At 38.5% G+C, this 16,136-nt stretch overlaps 2 protein-coding genes across 2 annotated transcripts; both read right to left on the bottom strand.

Annotated features, from left to right (window-relative positions):
* Nucleotides 1-454: 454 nt before the first annotated feature.
* LOC112090578 lies at nucleotides 455-1,504 on the bottom strand. The gene is made up of 2 exons (XM_024162186.1): nucleotides 866-1,504; nucleotides 455-718 (listed from the first exon to the last, which is right to left on the bottom strand). Exons 1-2 carry the CDS (start codon nucleotides 1,502-1,504, stop codon nucleotides 455-457), a joined length of 903 nt encoding a protein of 300 aa, XP_024017954.1.
* A 7,374-nt stretch (nucleotides 1,505-8,878) lies between these two features.
* Nucleotides 8,879-12,683, bottom strand: LOC21388252 (leucine-rich repeat receptor-like tyrosine-protein kinase PXC3). The gene is made up of 2 exons (XM_010092844.2): nucleotides 9,598-12,683; nucleotides 8,879-9,484 (listed from the first exon to the last, which is right to left on the bottom strand). The coding sequence occupies exons 1-2, from the start codon at nucleotides 11,939-11,941 to the stop codon at nucleotides 9,159-9,161; spliced, it is 2,670 nt and encodes an 889-aa protein (XP_010091146.1). The 5' UTR covers nucleotides 11,942-12,683; the 3' UTR covers nucleotides 8,879-9,158.
* Nucleotides 12,684-16,136: the final 3,453 nt, after the last annotated feature.

Genomic DNA, 16,136 nt, shown 5'->3' with positions numbered 1-16,136 from the left:
TGCGGAGATTTAACTTCATTTTGTACGTTCTGAGGATGCCGAACATTCTCCTGAGTTCCTCCACATAGTCATCGATTTTTCTGCTCTTCACCAACATATCGTCCACGTATACCTCCATTGATTTTCCTATTTGTCCCGCGAACATTTTATTGATGAGGTGTTGATAAGTTGCTCCCGCGTTTTTTAGACCGAAGGGCATTACTTTGTAACAATAGAGGCCTCTGTTGGTGACAAACGTCGTGTGCTCCTCGTCGCGGTCGAGCATTGGTATCTGGTTGTACCCGGAGTACGCGTCCATAAAGCTCAGTAGTTCGTGTCCCGCTGTAGCGTCAACCAGCTAATCGATTCTGGGTAGTGGGAAGTTGTCCTTGGGGCATGCTTTGTTCAGGTAGATGAAGTCGACGCATGTTTGCCACTCCCCGTTGGGTTTCCGCACCAACACGGGATTCGACTCCTATTCGGGGTATAAGACTTCCCGGATGAAGTTATTTCTAATCAGTTTGTCAACCTCTTCTCGTAGGGCCTCGTATCGCTCAGCATTCATGGGTCGACGTTTCTGCCTCTTAGGTGGACACTTTTCGTCGATGTTCAGCCTATGGCACATGATATCAGGGCTTATCGCTTCCATATCTTCGTGAGTCGAAGCGAACACGTCGAGGCTGCCTCTGATAAACTCGACTAGTTCTTCGCGGGCCTGCGTTCCCAGCTCCGAGCCCACCTTCAACGTTCTCGTCAGCTCTCGTTCATCGATGGAGACCTCGATCACTTATTCGACCGGTCCCGTTCCGGTCTCTTCGCCTGGGAGCCTTAGATCTAAATCGAATCCTTCTGTCCTGGTCTTCACCATCCTCAGCTCTCTCCGTACCTGTGTCGGCTCAGCATAGTGGCAGACCGTCTCCGAGTACGTGAGCCTTGACTCGTGTTGGTTTCCGCGGACTCTTCTGATCCCACTGGGAGTCAGAAACTTCATCATCTGGTGGTAGATGGATGTGACCGCCTTCAGTGCCCTCAACGTTGGGCGCCCTATGACCGCGTTGTATTGGCCGCCTCTCTTCACCACCAGGAACTTCGACATGACAGTCGAGGTGTGTGGTCGGTCTCCAATGGTCATGGGCAGCTCTATTGCCCCTTCTAGGATGACACTGTCCCTGGTGAAGCCATATAGAGGCTGTGCGCTATTTTGCAGCCTTGAGCGGGGGATTCCCATCTTGTCAAGGCAGTCAGAGTACAAGATGTCCACCGAACTGCCATTGTCGACCAGGATGCGGCAAACCGTATGGTTACCGATCATGGCCTCGACGACTAAAGCGTCACTCTGGGGGAAATGCACCCCACTCGCATCGGCCTCCAAGAACGTGATCTCGGCCTCCTCGTATCGCATTGCCTTGGCCTCGTGTCCGAAGACGTTCATGACCCTCCGGCTGAACTTTTCCTTTGCTTCTCGCGCGTAATCCTTCTGTGCGCAACGAGAGGTGCCGCCGAGGAATGGTCCCCCAAAGATCATTCTTGTAACGCCGACGGGTTCGGGCAGATTGTCGTGCCTCTGCTCTTCCCGTCGGTCATTGTTGCGTCAGTTGTTGTTGTTTTGACGGTCGGCTCGGTACTCACCGAGTCTCCCTTCTCGGATCAATCTCTCGACCTCGTCCCTCAGGTCATAGCATTCGGCCGTAGTGTGCCCACTTTCGCCGTGAAATCGACAATACTTATTTTGATTTCTCCACGCGGGGTCAGACTTCAGCGGCGGTGGTCAACGCAGGACCTAGAGGTGACTGATCTCGTGATAGACGTCCTCGATCCCCATAGTCAATGGGGTATAGACGTCGTACCTTTGCAACTTTGGTCACTTTTTTTCCCCTTGGCTCATTGAGGCGTTGCCGCCCCTGTTGCTTGGAGCCGTGTTGTACCTCTGCTCAGCTTGCACCTGAGGGTGACCTCGGCGCTTCTTACCGTTGTTCTGATTGTTCGTCTGCCCTACCTCTTCCTTGACAGGGGCTACTACCTTGCTTTTCAAGGCCTTCTTAGCCTCATCGGCGTTGATGAATCCCTGTGCCCTTGTCAAAAATTCCTGGTAGGTATGGGGTGGTCTCCGGTCGAGGTCTATGTTGTAGGGGATATCCTTCTTCATGCTCGACAGTGCCCCCATCAGGGCTACCTCATCGGATATTCCCTCAGTGGCGGTGACATGTTCCCCGAACCGGGCTATCCAGTCTTTTAGGGACTCATTAGGCCCCTGGTACACCCTCGACAGGTTTTGTTTAGGTGGGATGTACTTTTTGACACATATGAACTGAGTCAGGAAGGCGTTCTTCAAGTCATCCCAACTGGTGATGGAGTTTGGTTTCAAGGATCTGAACCATCTCCTGGCGGAATCGGAAAGGTGATTCCTGAATGCTCAGCACATGACCTCCTCGGGGTATCCATGTAGGACCATATGTCCTATGTAGACCTCCAAGTGGTCGTCCGGATCACTCCTTCCGTCGTACAGCGGAATAGGAGGTGGTTTGTACTTATCTGACAGCAGCACCCGAATAATATTTTCTGTGAACGAGTGGTCGTGGGATGTGTACATCTTGGCGTCAACATTGACCGCCTCGGCTACCTTTCCCACAACTTGCTCGAAGTTGTTTAATCGGCTTCCTATTTGCTTTTCAAGCTTGGCCATCTTCTCGGCCATGGCTTTATTATTGGCTGTTAGCTCGTCCTCCCTGGCGCCCTGGGCGTCTCGGTCACGCCGACCATTTAACTTTCCCCTGAGGTCTCCTCCGCGCGCAGACGAGGATTCCACGGGGACGGCGTTCCTCCTTTTAGCATCGACCCGGGGCTGAGGAGGCGCGTCCTAGGTATTCACAACTTAGGTCGTAACCCTCTCCTGAGGCGCGCCCTGATTATTCACAGCTTGGGCCGCAACCCTCTCCTGGCCGACCGCTATCGGTTTCCCATAGATCTGTTCGACCTGGCTGGGCGGGGGCTGTTGGCCCCACTATCACCGACCCCCTCGGCGTCACCACGTTGGTCACCAATCACTTGGTTCCCAACGGCGGCGTTCACCGGGTTCATCGGCGCGTCCTCCAACGGGGGCATCGAGTTTTACCGTTGATCCCGCTCGACAAAGGCTGTAGTCATCCTCTCCACGGCTGCAGCAAGTGTTTCAACCTGCTTCTGGAGCTGGTCAATACGGTCTGGGGGATTCCTAGTAGACGGCAGGGGTGGGGTCGTTGAGGTTCCCGCGGCGGCGGGAGCCTTATCTTTCTGATTAGCCGTCGTGCTGTGAGTGTTCTTCGGAGCCATGGTTGCTGTTTCTTTTTTGTAAAAAGCTGGGTTAGATTTCTAGGTTTTGAAGTCCTCCTTCTAGCGCCAATTGTTGACGGTGTTTTTCTGACAACGCGTGATTTACTCTCCAAAGATACTCTCAATAATTCTCACGGTTTAACTAAGGAATAAAGTTGGAAAATAATGTAAATGAGACGGAGATTTATAGTGGTTCGGCAAGAACTTTTTGCCTAATCCACTTGTGAATACACTACTATCTTCTGGGATTACAAACTCTCTTGGAGTAATGAAATAGTGCGTCACCTCTCATCCATTTTCTTGGCTCTATTTATAGGCCTTTACATGCGATTATCCCTTCTCTGTTCCCAAGGAGGAAGCCACCTTCTATGTTCCTAAGGAGGAAGCCATCTTCTATTCCTCGATTTACGGGCAGGGTAGGTGCGTTTTCATGATGGCAACCCCAGGAAAGGCGGCTGATCCCTCTCATCTGCCCCCTGGTTTCCTGACTCCTGCAGCAGCAGTTGGATACTTTCTTCTCCGAGTTGACAAGACCGTTGATGGATTTGACTGGACGTGCTGCCTCGACGTGATGGCCTCCAGAAGTCGAGTTATGGTGCTCGACGCGTCTCGCCACGTTTGGTTTCTCGACGTAAAGGGCACTTTAGCTACAACTGTTCCCTCGACGCCAGCGACCGATTCTCAACGGGGAGTCATTGGCGTCTGTCGTTCGAGAGAGTGGTCGACCCTCGACCATGGTGTAACATAATCTACTACCTCGGGGGAAGCAATCTTCTCAGATAGCACTTGAAGTGAAGTAGAAAGAAGAGCTCCACCCATCAGTCCTGCAGCCATGTTCTTGGCTTCAGTTTTGTTGTAAAAATAATTTCACAAAAGCTAAGGAGTTAACAAAGAAGAGTAACAGAGAAAGATTCAAAGAAAGCTAAGTATCAACAAAAAGGGGTGATAGCTTTCACGGCTCACAACTTTATTGGATAATGGAAAAGTTCTTTTTTCCCTGTTACTTTTCTTGCGCGTTATCGTGTAATGCAATGTGAATCATTGGTGGAAAAATGCTATAGTAAACCTTATCACGTTCCACTATGATTCTGTTCTTTCTTCTTTCCGGTAAGTTGCCCAAAAGCACCTTGACTTATTTATCATTTGCAAGTTGAAGCCTAAATTTTTTATTTTGGTATTTAGGACCTTAAATTTGATAATTTTTTTATTCATCATTTGCAAGTTGAAACCTAAGTTTCATAGATAATGATCGTCAATTAATGACAATTAGATACCAAATACAAAAATTAAATAGTTCAAGATTTAACTTGCCAACTAAGGAAAAGTTTCGCTTGCATTTATGCAAAAATAATGGGGCATTTTCATCCATTAATTTACGTTTATTAGCCATTAGATCATAATTTGCATTTGCAATCGATTTCTAAAGTTAAGAGTCTTATTTGTTCGAATTTGGACTCCCAATTGTCAAGATAAATATTAAAAAAACCCCCCGAAAACAAATGGTTAACGTTGCCAACTTTATAGCTCTTTATTAAAGTTTGTGGTCAGCCTCTTAAGCTTCTGTCACATAAAAATGGTCACTAAACTTTAATGGGTCTATAGGCAAGTCATTGTGGTGGACCACACGGCGGCAATATATACTTCTCCGAAAGCAAGCTGACGTAGCATCAACGAAAGTAAAGAACATCAAATTGGATTGTTTCTAATTTGGAATTTCAACACTTTTATTTTCTCATAATATAATGATCCTAATTTGTACTTTAACATACAGTAAAATCTCGATGAATAAATGTTCAATATATTCATAACCTCGGTAAAATAATAAAATTTCTTGATCCCATTTTGGGCCAATGTAGTACTATGTACTTAAAATGGCGTTTGTTGTTTTTTTTTTTTTTTTTTTTTCTATTAGTTGTCGATAAAAGATTTCTTGTCGTTTACTGCTGATAGTTGCTGGTTTTTTGTCATGTCTCGTTTATTAAGAACGTCATGTACTCGTGTTTACATGGTTATATTGTTTTGTTACATCATGTAATTTTCTTTTGTCGCTTTTGGTTTTTCAAGGTTTACTGTCGCTCCCTTTTGTCAGTTTTAGACTCATAGGCCTTATTTGCGGATAATTTTTAATTCGAGTTGAGATGTGATATTTTTTTAAAATTTTTAATTGTAGTAGAAAAAGTTAGATGTGATATTTTTTAAGAGCTTTTAATTATAAAAATTTAAAATTAAAAACTTGAATTAGTGAAATAAACGAGACTTTAGTCTTTGTCTTTTCATAATTGTAGTTGTCATGTTTCATCGATGTTGGATTAGGCTTAGACCCAAAGGCTCAAAATTTGCAAAGCTCAAAACCCATGTTTCAAGTCCACAAAATTGTGTAGATTAAATTTAGTCAAGTAATTAAATGGTGGCCAAATAAAATGAATGGCCACAAATTGACCAATTCTTAGCCACAAATTTTCGTGGCCACAGTTCGTTTTTGAAACTTATATAAGGGGGCTTGGAGGAAGGGTTTAAGCACATATTCTCATCCTTCAGAAAGAATTCTCATAGTATGAGAGAAATTTAGCTTCTCCTATTTTTCTTTTTTTTGTGAGGTGCTTCTCCTATTTACATGAGAGAGTGGTTCTTATTATCTTCTCCGTGTAATTTAGAGAGAATGTTATAATCTCTATTTTTGATAGTGAAATTTTTTTACATTTGTCTCGTAATTTTTATCTCGTCTCTTTTGAGGGTTTTCTACATAAAAAATACTTTGAATCCATATTATCTTTAGTTTTACTCATTTCTTATTTTACCGCCAAATTTACCAACAATCAATTGTTTTTGCGTCATCTATCTTTTAGCAATAAACATAAAAACCAATCGTGCATTTACGGGTTCAGAGCTGCCGTCACATTTTCTTGTTTTCTTAGTTGTTGCTTTAATTATTTTTAACAACCCATTTAGTTGTTTAAAAATTTGGAGTATTTAGTTCCTAATATGGTTAAACTTACAAAACTTGGCAAATATTTATTGATTGGGACAATCAATGGGATAGGAAATTAGAATAGAAGATATATAATTATGTGCTTAATCGAAATACAAAAAGACACGATATACAAATACTAATTTTAGCTCTTGTATTTTTGTAGCGAAACAAAATTCAACCAACTCTGTTTCCTTATAATCATCACAAAAAATCCACCCTCAAAATCATATTTAGTCAAAGTTAAATGCGAAAAGATAGAGAAAGATATTCCATCAAAATCTGAGAGACTTGTGAGTGCGGCGGCTCTCTAAACATCATCTTCATGTGGCCTCCGGAACAGTAAAAGCAATTAAAAGAAGTCCCCTTAACAAAGGGTTTTATAATCTATTTATAGTGTGAGTGTCATGATGGATTTTCATGATTTTTCCCTGATCATGACATGCTGTCTGTATTCCCTTAAAGATTACGGTTTCTTAGAATATTCTTTCTTTGGAAGATTCTTATGAAAATTCACAATTTTAATGTTAAAATATAAAAATTATTATTGATACATTTTTTTATAACTTAAATTTTAAAGATGAATCGATAAACTAACTATGGCTTAGTTTATTGGCCTAATTTTAGCTCTTGTATTGGCCTAATAGTGTGTGAATAATAATGCCTGTAATCTCTTCCCCTTTCTATTCATTTCAATTAGTCAAAATTGAGAGGCGCCAGTTTTAGGAATTAGATTAAAAAGAATTGCAGTACATCTTAACTGTGTGAATCTCCAGTAAAATTATACATCGATCAAAAGTGGATGTTTATGTCTTCTTTGTCTTTATTTCATATTATTGCTCTCTTTCGTGAAGGATTTAGAACTTCACAATACATATCAAGTACCATACTGAATTCAACATAAGTACAAAATATGAATTTAAAAATTTTAAAAAAAAATTTAGAAAAACTGATCATCTTTTCAGTTTAAAAAGTTCAGTATTTTATTCGTCATTTTTTCTAATTTTCTATTTTCCCTAAATCAACCTAAACCAAACTTGAAAGCCCAATGGTTAGGGTGAAGGAGGCTATTAACATCTTTTTAGAGGAATGCGTCATATTTCTTAAGATGTCAAAAACAGTAACATATTTTGGATAACAAGCTTGGAAAATACTCTCGAGATATTTTCAATACCTTGTAAATTAAACTATCCTGAGCGTTTGAAAATATGAACACACAAAATTTATAAATGTTAGAAAATGCTAGAATTAGATGTCCTCATTTTATATTACAGACAGCAATAAATCCACAGAAATAAATCAAACAAATATGAACACACAAAATTTATAAATGTTCGCCACAATGTGAGATTACGCTCTCTTTCAACCACTCTAGTAATTCATCATATGGTGGTGATGATTTTCTCTAACCTCTCTAATGATACCAAATCCTCAAGAGAGAAATCCAATTGATGTTGTGCACAAGTTCCAATTTCTCAGCAGAAACACTCTTCATCAACATATCAATTGGATTCCAACTTCTTTGAATCTTCTCCAAGTTCTAAAACTCCATCTTCCAAAGTTGATCTTATGAAGTGGTAACGAACCTTTATATGCCTTGTCCTAGCATGATAAATAGGATTCTAACACTCTATCACAATGCCACATACCATCTTTTTACTAGCTTCAGTCATAACGACATACTCTGCCTCAGTAGTAAAATCTAAAAAGAGCAGCTATCTTTCGCCACTTAGAAACGCAATTTATTGCCTTACCATCCAGCGTGTACACATATCCAGTGACCAGCCATATAAGCATTTACATAGCCCTGTAAACTCAAGTCTGACTTCTTGAAACACAAGACTGAGTCTCCAGTACCTCTCAAATATCTGAGAATCCAATTCACTACTTCCAAACGTTGTTTACCCAGACTGCTCATATATCTACTCACAACACCCACTGCATGTGCTACATCTGATTTGGTAAACTCCATGGCATACATGAATTCCCCTTCGCAAGGCAATAATTAGACTCCACAATTTAATAGATAAGATTTTTAGTAACCAACTTTTTTTTTCCATCTTTGGAAACCTCTTTAAGTTTCAAAAAACCAACCTTAGCTACAATTTCTGCAATGGGGTGCTTTTGTTCCTGACCCAAAAGGCACAAATTTGGTTCTGGTCTAAAAGCCCTCAGAAAAATTGCCTAATCACACCATTGGCATAGACAGTACTAAAAAAATGAACAAAGAACACTAAACAGAATCCATATAAGTTTTGAATGTACAGGTGGTTCTGAAAGTAACATCAAAAAGGCAATCAAGCATTACAAGCATCTCAGTCCCCATTGTAACATTCCTACTTATGTTTTGAAAGTACGCATGCGCGCGCACACACACAGAAGTCACTGCAGCCTACTGTTTTATTTTTCAATCATTGCAGCCTACTGTTACATGATAATGTATTTGTAGCATTCATTATAAGTAAGTACAATAAACAATCTCAGACAAAATTCAGAAGTTTTTGTTGTATAATATAACCATCATTAAAAAAAAAAAAAAAAAAAAAAAAAAAAAAAAAAAAAAAAAAAACGGAAGAAGAAGCTTTTAAATAATTTTAACATGCACCCCCACATTGGAAAATCTAAAACCACAAACAGACATTATAAATTTATAATTACTGTGAAATATGTAACATGATCTCAGTGTGCTCCTCACTCACTGGAGGCCTCTCCTTGGATCAACCCACCACCTATTTCTATTCCAATTCATATTAATGCTTTTAATACAGAACAAGCTGGATGTTTAATCCAAGAATGCAAACTGGTACGAACAGATTTTGCGTGGAAAACCGCTTCTTTTGCGATGAGCTTTTTGATCCAATTGGGATTTTACAACTCAGAAGTTTAGGTTATGATCCTCTCATCAGTTCTGTTTTATTGCTTGAAGCATCTCCACAACCTGCTTCATTTTAGGCCTTTTAGCTGATGTGCTGTCGGTGCAGAGCAATGCAACCTTAAGAGCCGCAAGCATTTCTTTTCTCCAACCAAACGAAACGGTGCTGAGCCTCGCATCGAGTATCTGCTCTGGGGTTTCCCCTCTGGAAGGTGCACTATGAACCCACTTCACCAAATCTACCCCTTCTCCAAAGGCATCATCCACCGGAAACCGCGTGGTAAGAATCTCAAGCAAGACGACGCCATAGCTATAAACATTTCCTGGTGCTGTAACTTGCATAGTGTATGCATACTCTGAACCATATGGTAAAAACACATACATAAGTAACATGAAAATGAAAATGCAATATTGAAATTGTTTTGTATCATAATAGTAATAGGAACAAGAGAAGAGCATTAATGGTTACCTGGAGGAATATAGCCAAAAGAGCCTGCGACTGCGCTTATACTTGCAGTGCCTTTCGATGGATCTAAAAGCTTTGATATCTCAATCTCAGAAACCAACGGCCTGAAGTTGGCATCTAAAAGGACATTGACAGAGGAAATGTCAAGATGGATAATCGCCACGTGATGGAGGAAAGACAACCCTTCTGCCACTCCAATTGCAATGGAGAGTCTTGTCGGCCAATCAGGCTCATACTCAGGTTGCTTTGTGGATTCGTGAAGAAGCTGAGCTAGTGTCCCGTTGGGCAAGTGTTGATGCAGCAAAAGAGCGACATCTTCATAAATAACAAACCCAATTGGACGCTCTAGATTATCATGGCAGAGCCTGCTCAGCCTTTCAAGCTCTCTGATCATCTTGTGCTGGTGGTGAATGATTGTTCTGTCCATGGATTTCAATCTCTTGACAGCCAGAATCATCCCGGATGGCATAATTGCCTTGTAGACTGTGCTGAAGGTACCATTGATGAGCTTGTTCGAATCCTTCATGGTTGCCTTTACAACAGCCTCGAGATCTATTGCTTGTCTTAGGTTCTCAACGAAAACATTTCCTGCTATTATCGATGGTCGGTTATTTTCCACATCTTCTTCAATCCCTGCAGCTTTGGCAGTTCTTTCTTGCTTCTCCCTCATCATAAACAGCAGAACAACTATGGTAACAGATGCAAAAACCGTCAAACCAGAACCAATAACAGCCAGGATGATCCTGTAGGAGACCTTATGATGGCTTTCATGATCAGGACTGTAGGAGTCTCCACATAAAGAGTTCAAAGGCTCTCCACAGAGTCCTTTATTCCCCACAAAACTTGAATTTAGGCTCTTTTGAAATGGCACAAAAGTCGGTATTGGTCCAGTGAACAGATTATTTGAAAAATTAACCTCTATCAAGCTCAACATTCCTTTCAATGCAGGTGGGATATTTCCAGTGAGCTGATTATTGGAGACATCCAAAGAAACCAGCTTGTCAAGTTTCCCTAACTCGACAGGAAGTGTCCCGTGCAGATGATTGAAGCTCAAATTCAAGGCTATCTGCAAGTTCTTAATGTGACCAATCTCAGGAGGGATAGTGCCAGTCAAATAGTTGCTACCCATTTGCAACTCGAGCAGTTTTCCGCAGCTTCCAATCTGACGAGGTATCTCTCCCCGAATTGAGTTCTGACCCAACAGCAAGTACTGTAATCTAGACATGTTACAGATATCAGCTGGCAAAGAACCATTGATTCTGTTATTGCTTAGATCCAGCTTATTAAGATTCTTACACCCGAGAATCCACTCTGGAATCTCTCCAAACAGACTGTTGCCAGAAAGAATCAACTCCTGCAGATTCATAAGCCGTCCAAGCTCACGTGGAATCGTCCCGGTGAACCCATTCGAGGCTAAATTCAGGAGGGTCAGATTAGTGCACTGAGCAAACTCGGCAACAATCTCACCAGACAGATTGTTGTCGTCTGCTTCAAAGTAAGTGAGGCTACTAATGTTCCCGACCGCTCGGGGAATGGCGCCTACAAGGTCATTGTTCCCAATTCTTATACTAGAAAGACCTGTGCAGTTCCCAATCTCTTCGGGCACATCACCACTCAACCTATTCTGGGTGAGAATCAATACCTCCAACTTTCCCAAAGCAAAAATGCTCTTTGGTATAACCCCTTCAAGCTGGTTAGAATGCAGATTCAGCAATTGCAGCTCAGAAACTGCCCCTAAATTATCCGGGATTTTACCGCCTAGAAAATTCTCATAGGCTGTAAAAACTCTAAGATTGGTCAAATTCCCAACCCAAAAAGGGATAGAGCCATTCAACCTATTGCTAGAAATTTGAAACTCTTGCAACTTCTTTATGCCCTTAAGTTCATCTGGTATTTCTCCTACAAGCAAGTTATTTGAGAGGTTCAAGGACCTAAGGTTTCTGAGACCACCCAACTCAGATGGTATTGGCCCCTCAAACTTATTCAAAGACAAATCAAGAAACTCAAGCTCAGACATGTTTCCAAAAGCTGAAGGAATTGAACCGTGGAAGTTATTGTAAGACAGGTCTAGCCACTTCAAGGCTTTGAGCTGAGAAACAAGAGTCACATTACCTCGGAGTTCGCGGTGGGAAAGATCGAGCTTTTCGACCATCGAATGGTTTGCGCCACAGAATATTCCAGGCCAAGAGCAGTAATCTGAGCTGTTGGTGCCCCATCCAGGCACTGCAAGCTCCTTGTTAATGGCTGACAATGTGTTTTGATCATCTTGGAGCTGGAAAACTACAAACTGGGACTTTGACAGAGACCCAACTAGCAAAAGAAGACATAACCAAAACAAAACCTCCATATTGCTTGGTTTTGCCTTCTAATGTTTCTGAAACAAAATAAATTTCAGCAAAAGACCCAGAAAGCAGGGATTAAAGAGCCATAAATAAGATCCTTTTCTCCTTTTTCTAACTCCAGAACCAAATCTTGCTTACTATTTTTCTCAAGAAGATAACTTTTTTAGAGAAAGTCATCTTCTTTCATCACAGGCTTTCCTTCTAGCAAAACCTTTGCTTTTCTTTATCATAGAGGGAAAATAAAAAATGCCCAGAAATCTAAAACTCCAAAAGAAGGTTTTTTTTTCTTTTTTTTTTTTTTTGGAACAAGGATTGCAGAGAACAGAGAAGAAGTACACCAATCAGTGGATTTAGAACAGAACCCAGATGCTCAATACGAAGCGAAGAGAGCTAAAAGCACAAGAAAGGAACAAAAACAAGAGGAAGCAAACAAATGAGGTGCAAAAAGTAGTGCATTCTAGAACATGGGTTGTGTATGGAATGCCCATTACCCTTCTTTATCAACAAGACATTTTTCCAAAGACCCAAACAGAGAAAAATGACTAAACCAAAACAATGCTATAAGAAGAAGTTGAAGAAGATGAAGAAAGAGAAACAATGCTTTTTGGTACTGATTTTTCACGGACCAGGTGTTTTTCTCTGTCCTAGAGAGAGAGAGAGAGAGAGAGAGAGAAGATTTGTGGGTCTGAGAGATTGGAGCTTGAGAAAAGGGAAATTCCTTTCCTTGTATTGCTATCAGGTAGGCTTCACGAGAAATGGCCAGTCATGAGTGAATGAATGAATATGCATTGAAGAAGCATCATGGGATCTGATACTATATATTAGGTCAGTTTGATAGGCCTCTAAATTTAAAAAAAAAAAAAAAAATGATGGTTAGTTGTGCTGAAAAAAAAAAAAAAAAAATGATGGTTAGTTGCGCTGAAAAAAAAAAAAAAAAAATGTTTAATAAATTATAATTATATAAGTATTAATTTTAAGGGTATTATAAGTATTATAAATGTTTTATTAATTGTATTTTAAAATAATTATCAGTTAAAATTATTTTTGAACTGTTTCTAATTTTAATTTTAAATTTTTAAAAAAAAAATTAAAAAATTACTTTTTATAATTTTTACCAAATATAAATTTTATCTATGATGGTTAGAGAATTAATTTTAGACTAACCTACTCTATGTGTGTTACTTCAACTAATATATGTTATGCTTAACTTTCTTTTTTCACTCAAGAAACTAGGATGAATAGTTCAAGTTATATTTAACAAGACGATAAGAGGCATAATTAAAGCCTCGCAGCAGACAATAAAAATTGATCTCTGAATGATAAAAAAGAGAGTAGTTCTTTGCAGCTATCCCGTCAATTTTCAAAGAATCTAAGCTTAGCTAGCCCACATTTTTTGGAACCCTCTGATTATTATAATGTGTAGTTTGAACATCAGAGTATAACAAAATTTGTGGAAAACAGGAAAAAAATAAAAAAGAAATAAAAATTTTTTTGCATTCCTCTGTTTTCTCTGCTTTTTTATTATATTACTTAATTTACTAGTACACAATGATAGCGTGTTATTTAATACTACGGGGGAAAAAAAAAAAGGGAACATTTAAACCTTCTATGGAATAAGGAACATGTATGTAGGTCCGTCTGGCAAAATCAGTCCTGATGGGGTGTATAATTCAATCTTATTGACTACATATTGAGAGATTAATTCCAAAGTTAAAGGAATGCCTTGCTTTCCCCTCATTTTTCTTTTTCTTTTTTCAAAGAACTTGCCAATTGCCTTTCTTGACTTTTTTTTTCTTTGTTTGTTTGTTGTTGGTTTTTTTTTTTTTTTTTTCTCTATTTCATATGTATAACTCAAGCTTGCCAACCATTTCAAGAGATCTATGGATTTAGAAAAAAGTAAAAAAGATAGATAAGACTTGTGGAAGGTATTAAAAAAAGGCCTTGCTAATTGATTTACCCTTCTTTGCCACACACAAAAAAAAAAAAAAGAAAAAAAAGAAAAAAAAGAAAAGACAAGAAATAGGCACTAGTTATAATCTTAGTTAGTTTCAAATATATATATATATATCATATATTTTTTTTCTTAGGAAAAGATTAGTTTTGGTAAAATATCTCTACTTGAATGTCATTACTTATATCATCTAAGTTTTAAATATATCCCTATAGCCTCCTACCCTTTAAAGGATCAAGGAAGTTTAAACATTGTCTCTCTTTAAGTTGTAAGTACATGTTACAACCATTGGATGGTTAATTGAAACGATCTAGACTGCCGAAAAGTTGAGTTGTTTTTTATTATCGGATCTTACCTCATAAAAAGCTCTAGAAAATTTTAGATACCGTATTCGACCATCGTCTATTGACTAAAAATTGATATAAATGTACGGCCTAAATAAAAAGTTGTACAGTAACTTATATCCGTAAATTTGCCCATGTGGAGGAGTTCATCTCAAGCCAATTAATAAAGTCTAATGTCAATTCAGACCAATAATCAAGTGGTCTAAAGTTGTTGGTATGGGATTAACAATCTTAGCCATTTCTTTATCCTTTTTTGAATTTGTCTACAAGGATAGTCTTAATTCACATTAACTCTTGGATTTGATTGCAAAACTAAAAGATGCCTCAGTTCCAAGTTCCAATTAAGAAAGAAAATATTAGAGGCAGGTACTAGGTTGTGGCCAAGGGCAAAAATCTACAAGTTTGGTAAAGTATCTAATCAAATCTACTGCTTAAAATAGAAACACCCTTTAATAAATAATTTCCCAATACCCAAAATCTTTGGTTCTCAACATATTTTTATTCCTGTGGGAAAGTAACCAAAATAACCACTTGATGAAAAACCGGGGATTCCCTCCGTGTGGGTTTTACCTGTAGACTATTTTTGGGATTTTTTTTTTGTTTCCTTTAAAAAAAAAAAAAAAATCTGAGGACAACACATTGATAACAAGTAGTGCACAAAATATTTTCCTTTCTTTAGCTTGTAATCTTATTTTTCTTCTTGACATTGGAAAAATAAATTTTTAAGTGTTAGATCTGTATTAAAAACTGTTTGTTTTTCATACATTTTTAATTTGATGGTTAGAGACGATTAGTATTGGTAGAGAGGTTTTAGTGGAGAAATAAAGTATTTTTTATGTGAGCTGCTTTGTCTCATTCATGGGACCCCTATGTCCATGAAATAAATGGTCCTAATCAACTTATAACAGCATAACTAAGTACATCTCCTAATGTTATCTGGCGATCGGTGCACATCATTGTTTGTCTTCAACAGTAGGATTTTTGGGGACAATTCAAAGATGCTTAGTCACACTTTTGTTTTGTGCTCAAAAAAGCGTTCTTATGAATCCATAAAAGGGTACAAGAACTCACACATGTCATATCTCAACAATTAGTATGGCTAGCTAGTACTTCTTTTTCCCTGGATTTTTTTATTTATTTATTAAGCTCTCCCCCAATTGACCTATTCTTATACATCACTGCAACATCCTTGCCTCTTACTTTCTCTTTTCTTTTTTCTCCTGGAAAAAAAAAAGATCTTTTATCAAATCAGTAGTTTATATTTCTGATGGCTAGAATTGATTAAAATCATATCAAAATAAAAAATGTGTAGAATAGATAATTTTTAATATAAATTTTATAGCTAAAAAATATAGACTTACTGTTAATTTATTTTTTTTCAAGTCCTACCACATAAATCTCATAAAAAAATCATTTTCATATAATGTGTTTTTTATAATATTAAAATGGTACATATATATTTCAAAAAAAGCTATTATAGTTCCTGAGAGTTCTTTTTTGATATATGAAAGGTCTTTTATACTCTTTTAATTAATTTATTCTGAAATAACTTTTTATAAATATTGGAAAATATTTTAAAAATGTAAATATGCTAGAATGATATTTTTTAAAAACGTTAGGCTATCATTTTAATGTCTAAATGATAGAGTATAGCAAAGTGATTTTTTTTCCATTTTTTATTTTGTAATAAGTATAGTTCTATGGCAGAATGTGAAATTCCCTACCTACAAAATATAGTGTGAGATCTTTATAAAGTTGAGAATTTTTACGGTAGAAATTGTTTTTTTCTGTACTAGTAGGAATTTTTGTTTTAGCTTTGGATTAACTTTTTAACCATTTGGTCTATCACTAAAAATAATTCTATATCGTGCACCGTTAATTTTTAATGTGGGCACTCACAATTTA

Source organism: Morus notabilis, unplaced genomic scaffold (genome assembly GCF_000414095.1).
Source record: "Morus notabilis unplaced genomic scaffold, ASM41409v2 Scaffold770, whole genome shotgun sequence".
NCBI classification, from domain to species: Eukaryota; Viridiplantae; Streptophyta; class Magnoliopsida; order Rosales; family Moraceae; genus Morus; species Morus notabilis.
The sequence above is the reverse complement of the archived record's forward strand: the minus strand, read 5'-3'. Positions and strand labels throughout refer to the sequence as shown.

Bases quoted from the DNA above. Each gene is read 5' to 3' on its own strand.
- LOC112090578 (XM_024162186.1), bottom strand. From the start codon at position 1,504: ATGATCTTTGGGGGACCATTCCTCGGCGGCACCTCTCGTTGCGCACAG. The intron at 719-865 runs GTACGGAGAGAG...AGAACGTTGAAG, and splicing joins ACTATGCTGAGCCGACACAG to GTGGGCTCGGAGCTGGGAAC.
- LOC21388252 (XM_010092844.2), bottom strand. From the start codon at position 11,941: ATGGAGGTTTTGTTTTGGTTATGTCTTCTTTTGCTAGTTGGGTCTCTG. The intron at 9,485-9,597 runs GTAACCATTAAT...CATATGGTTCAG, and splicing joins TTTTGGCTATATTCCTCCAG to AGTATGCATACACTATGCAA.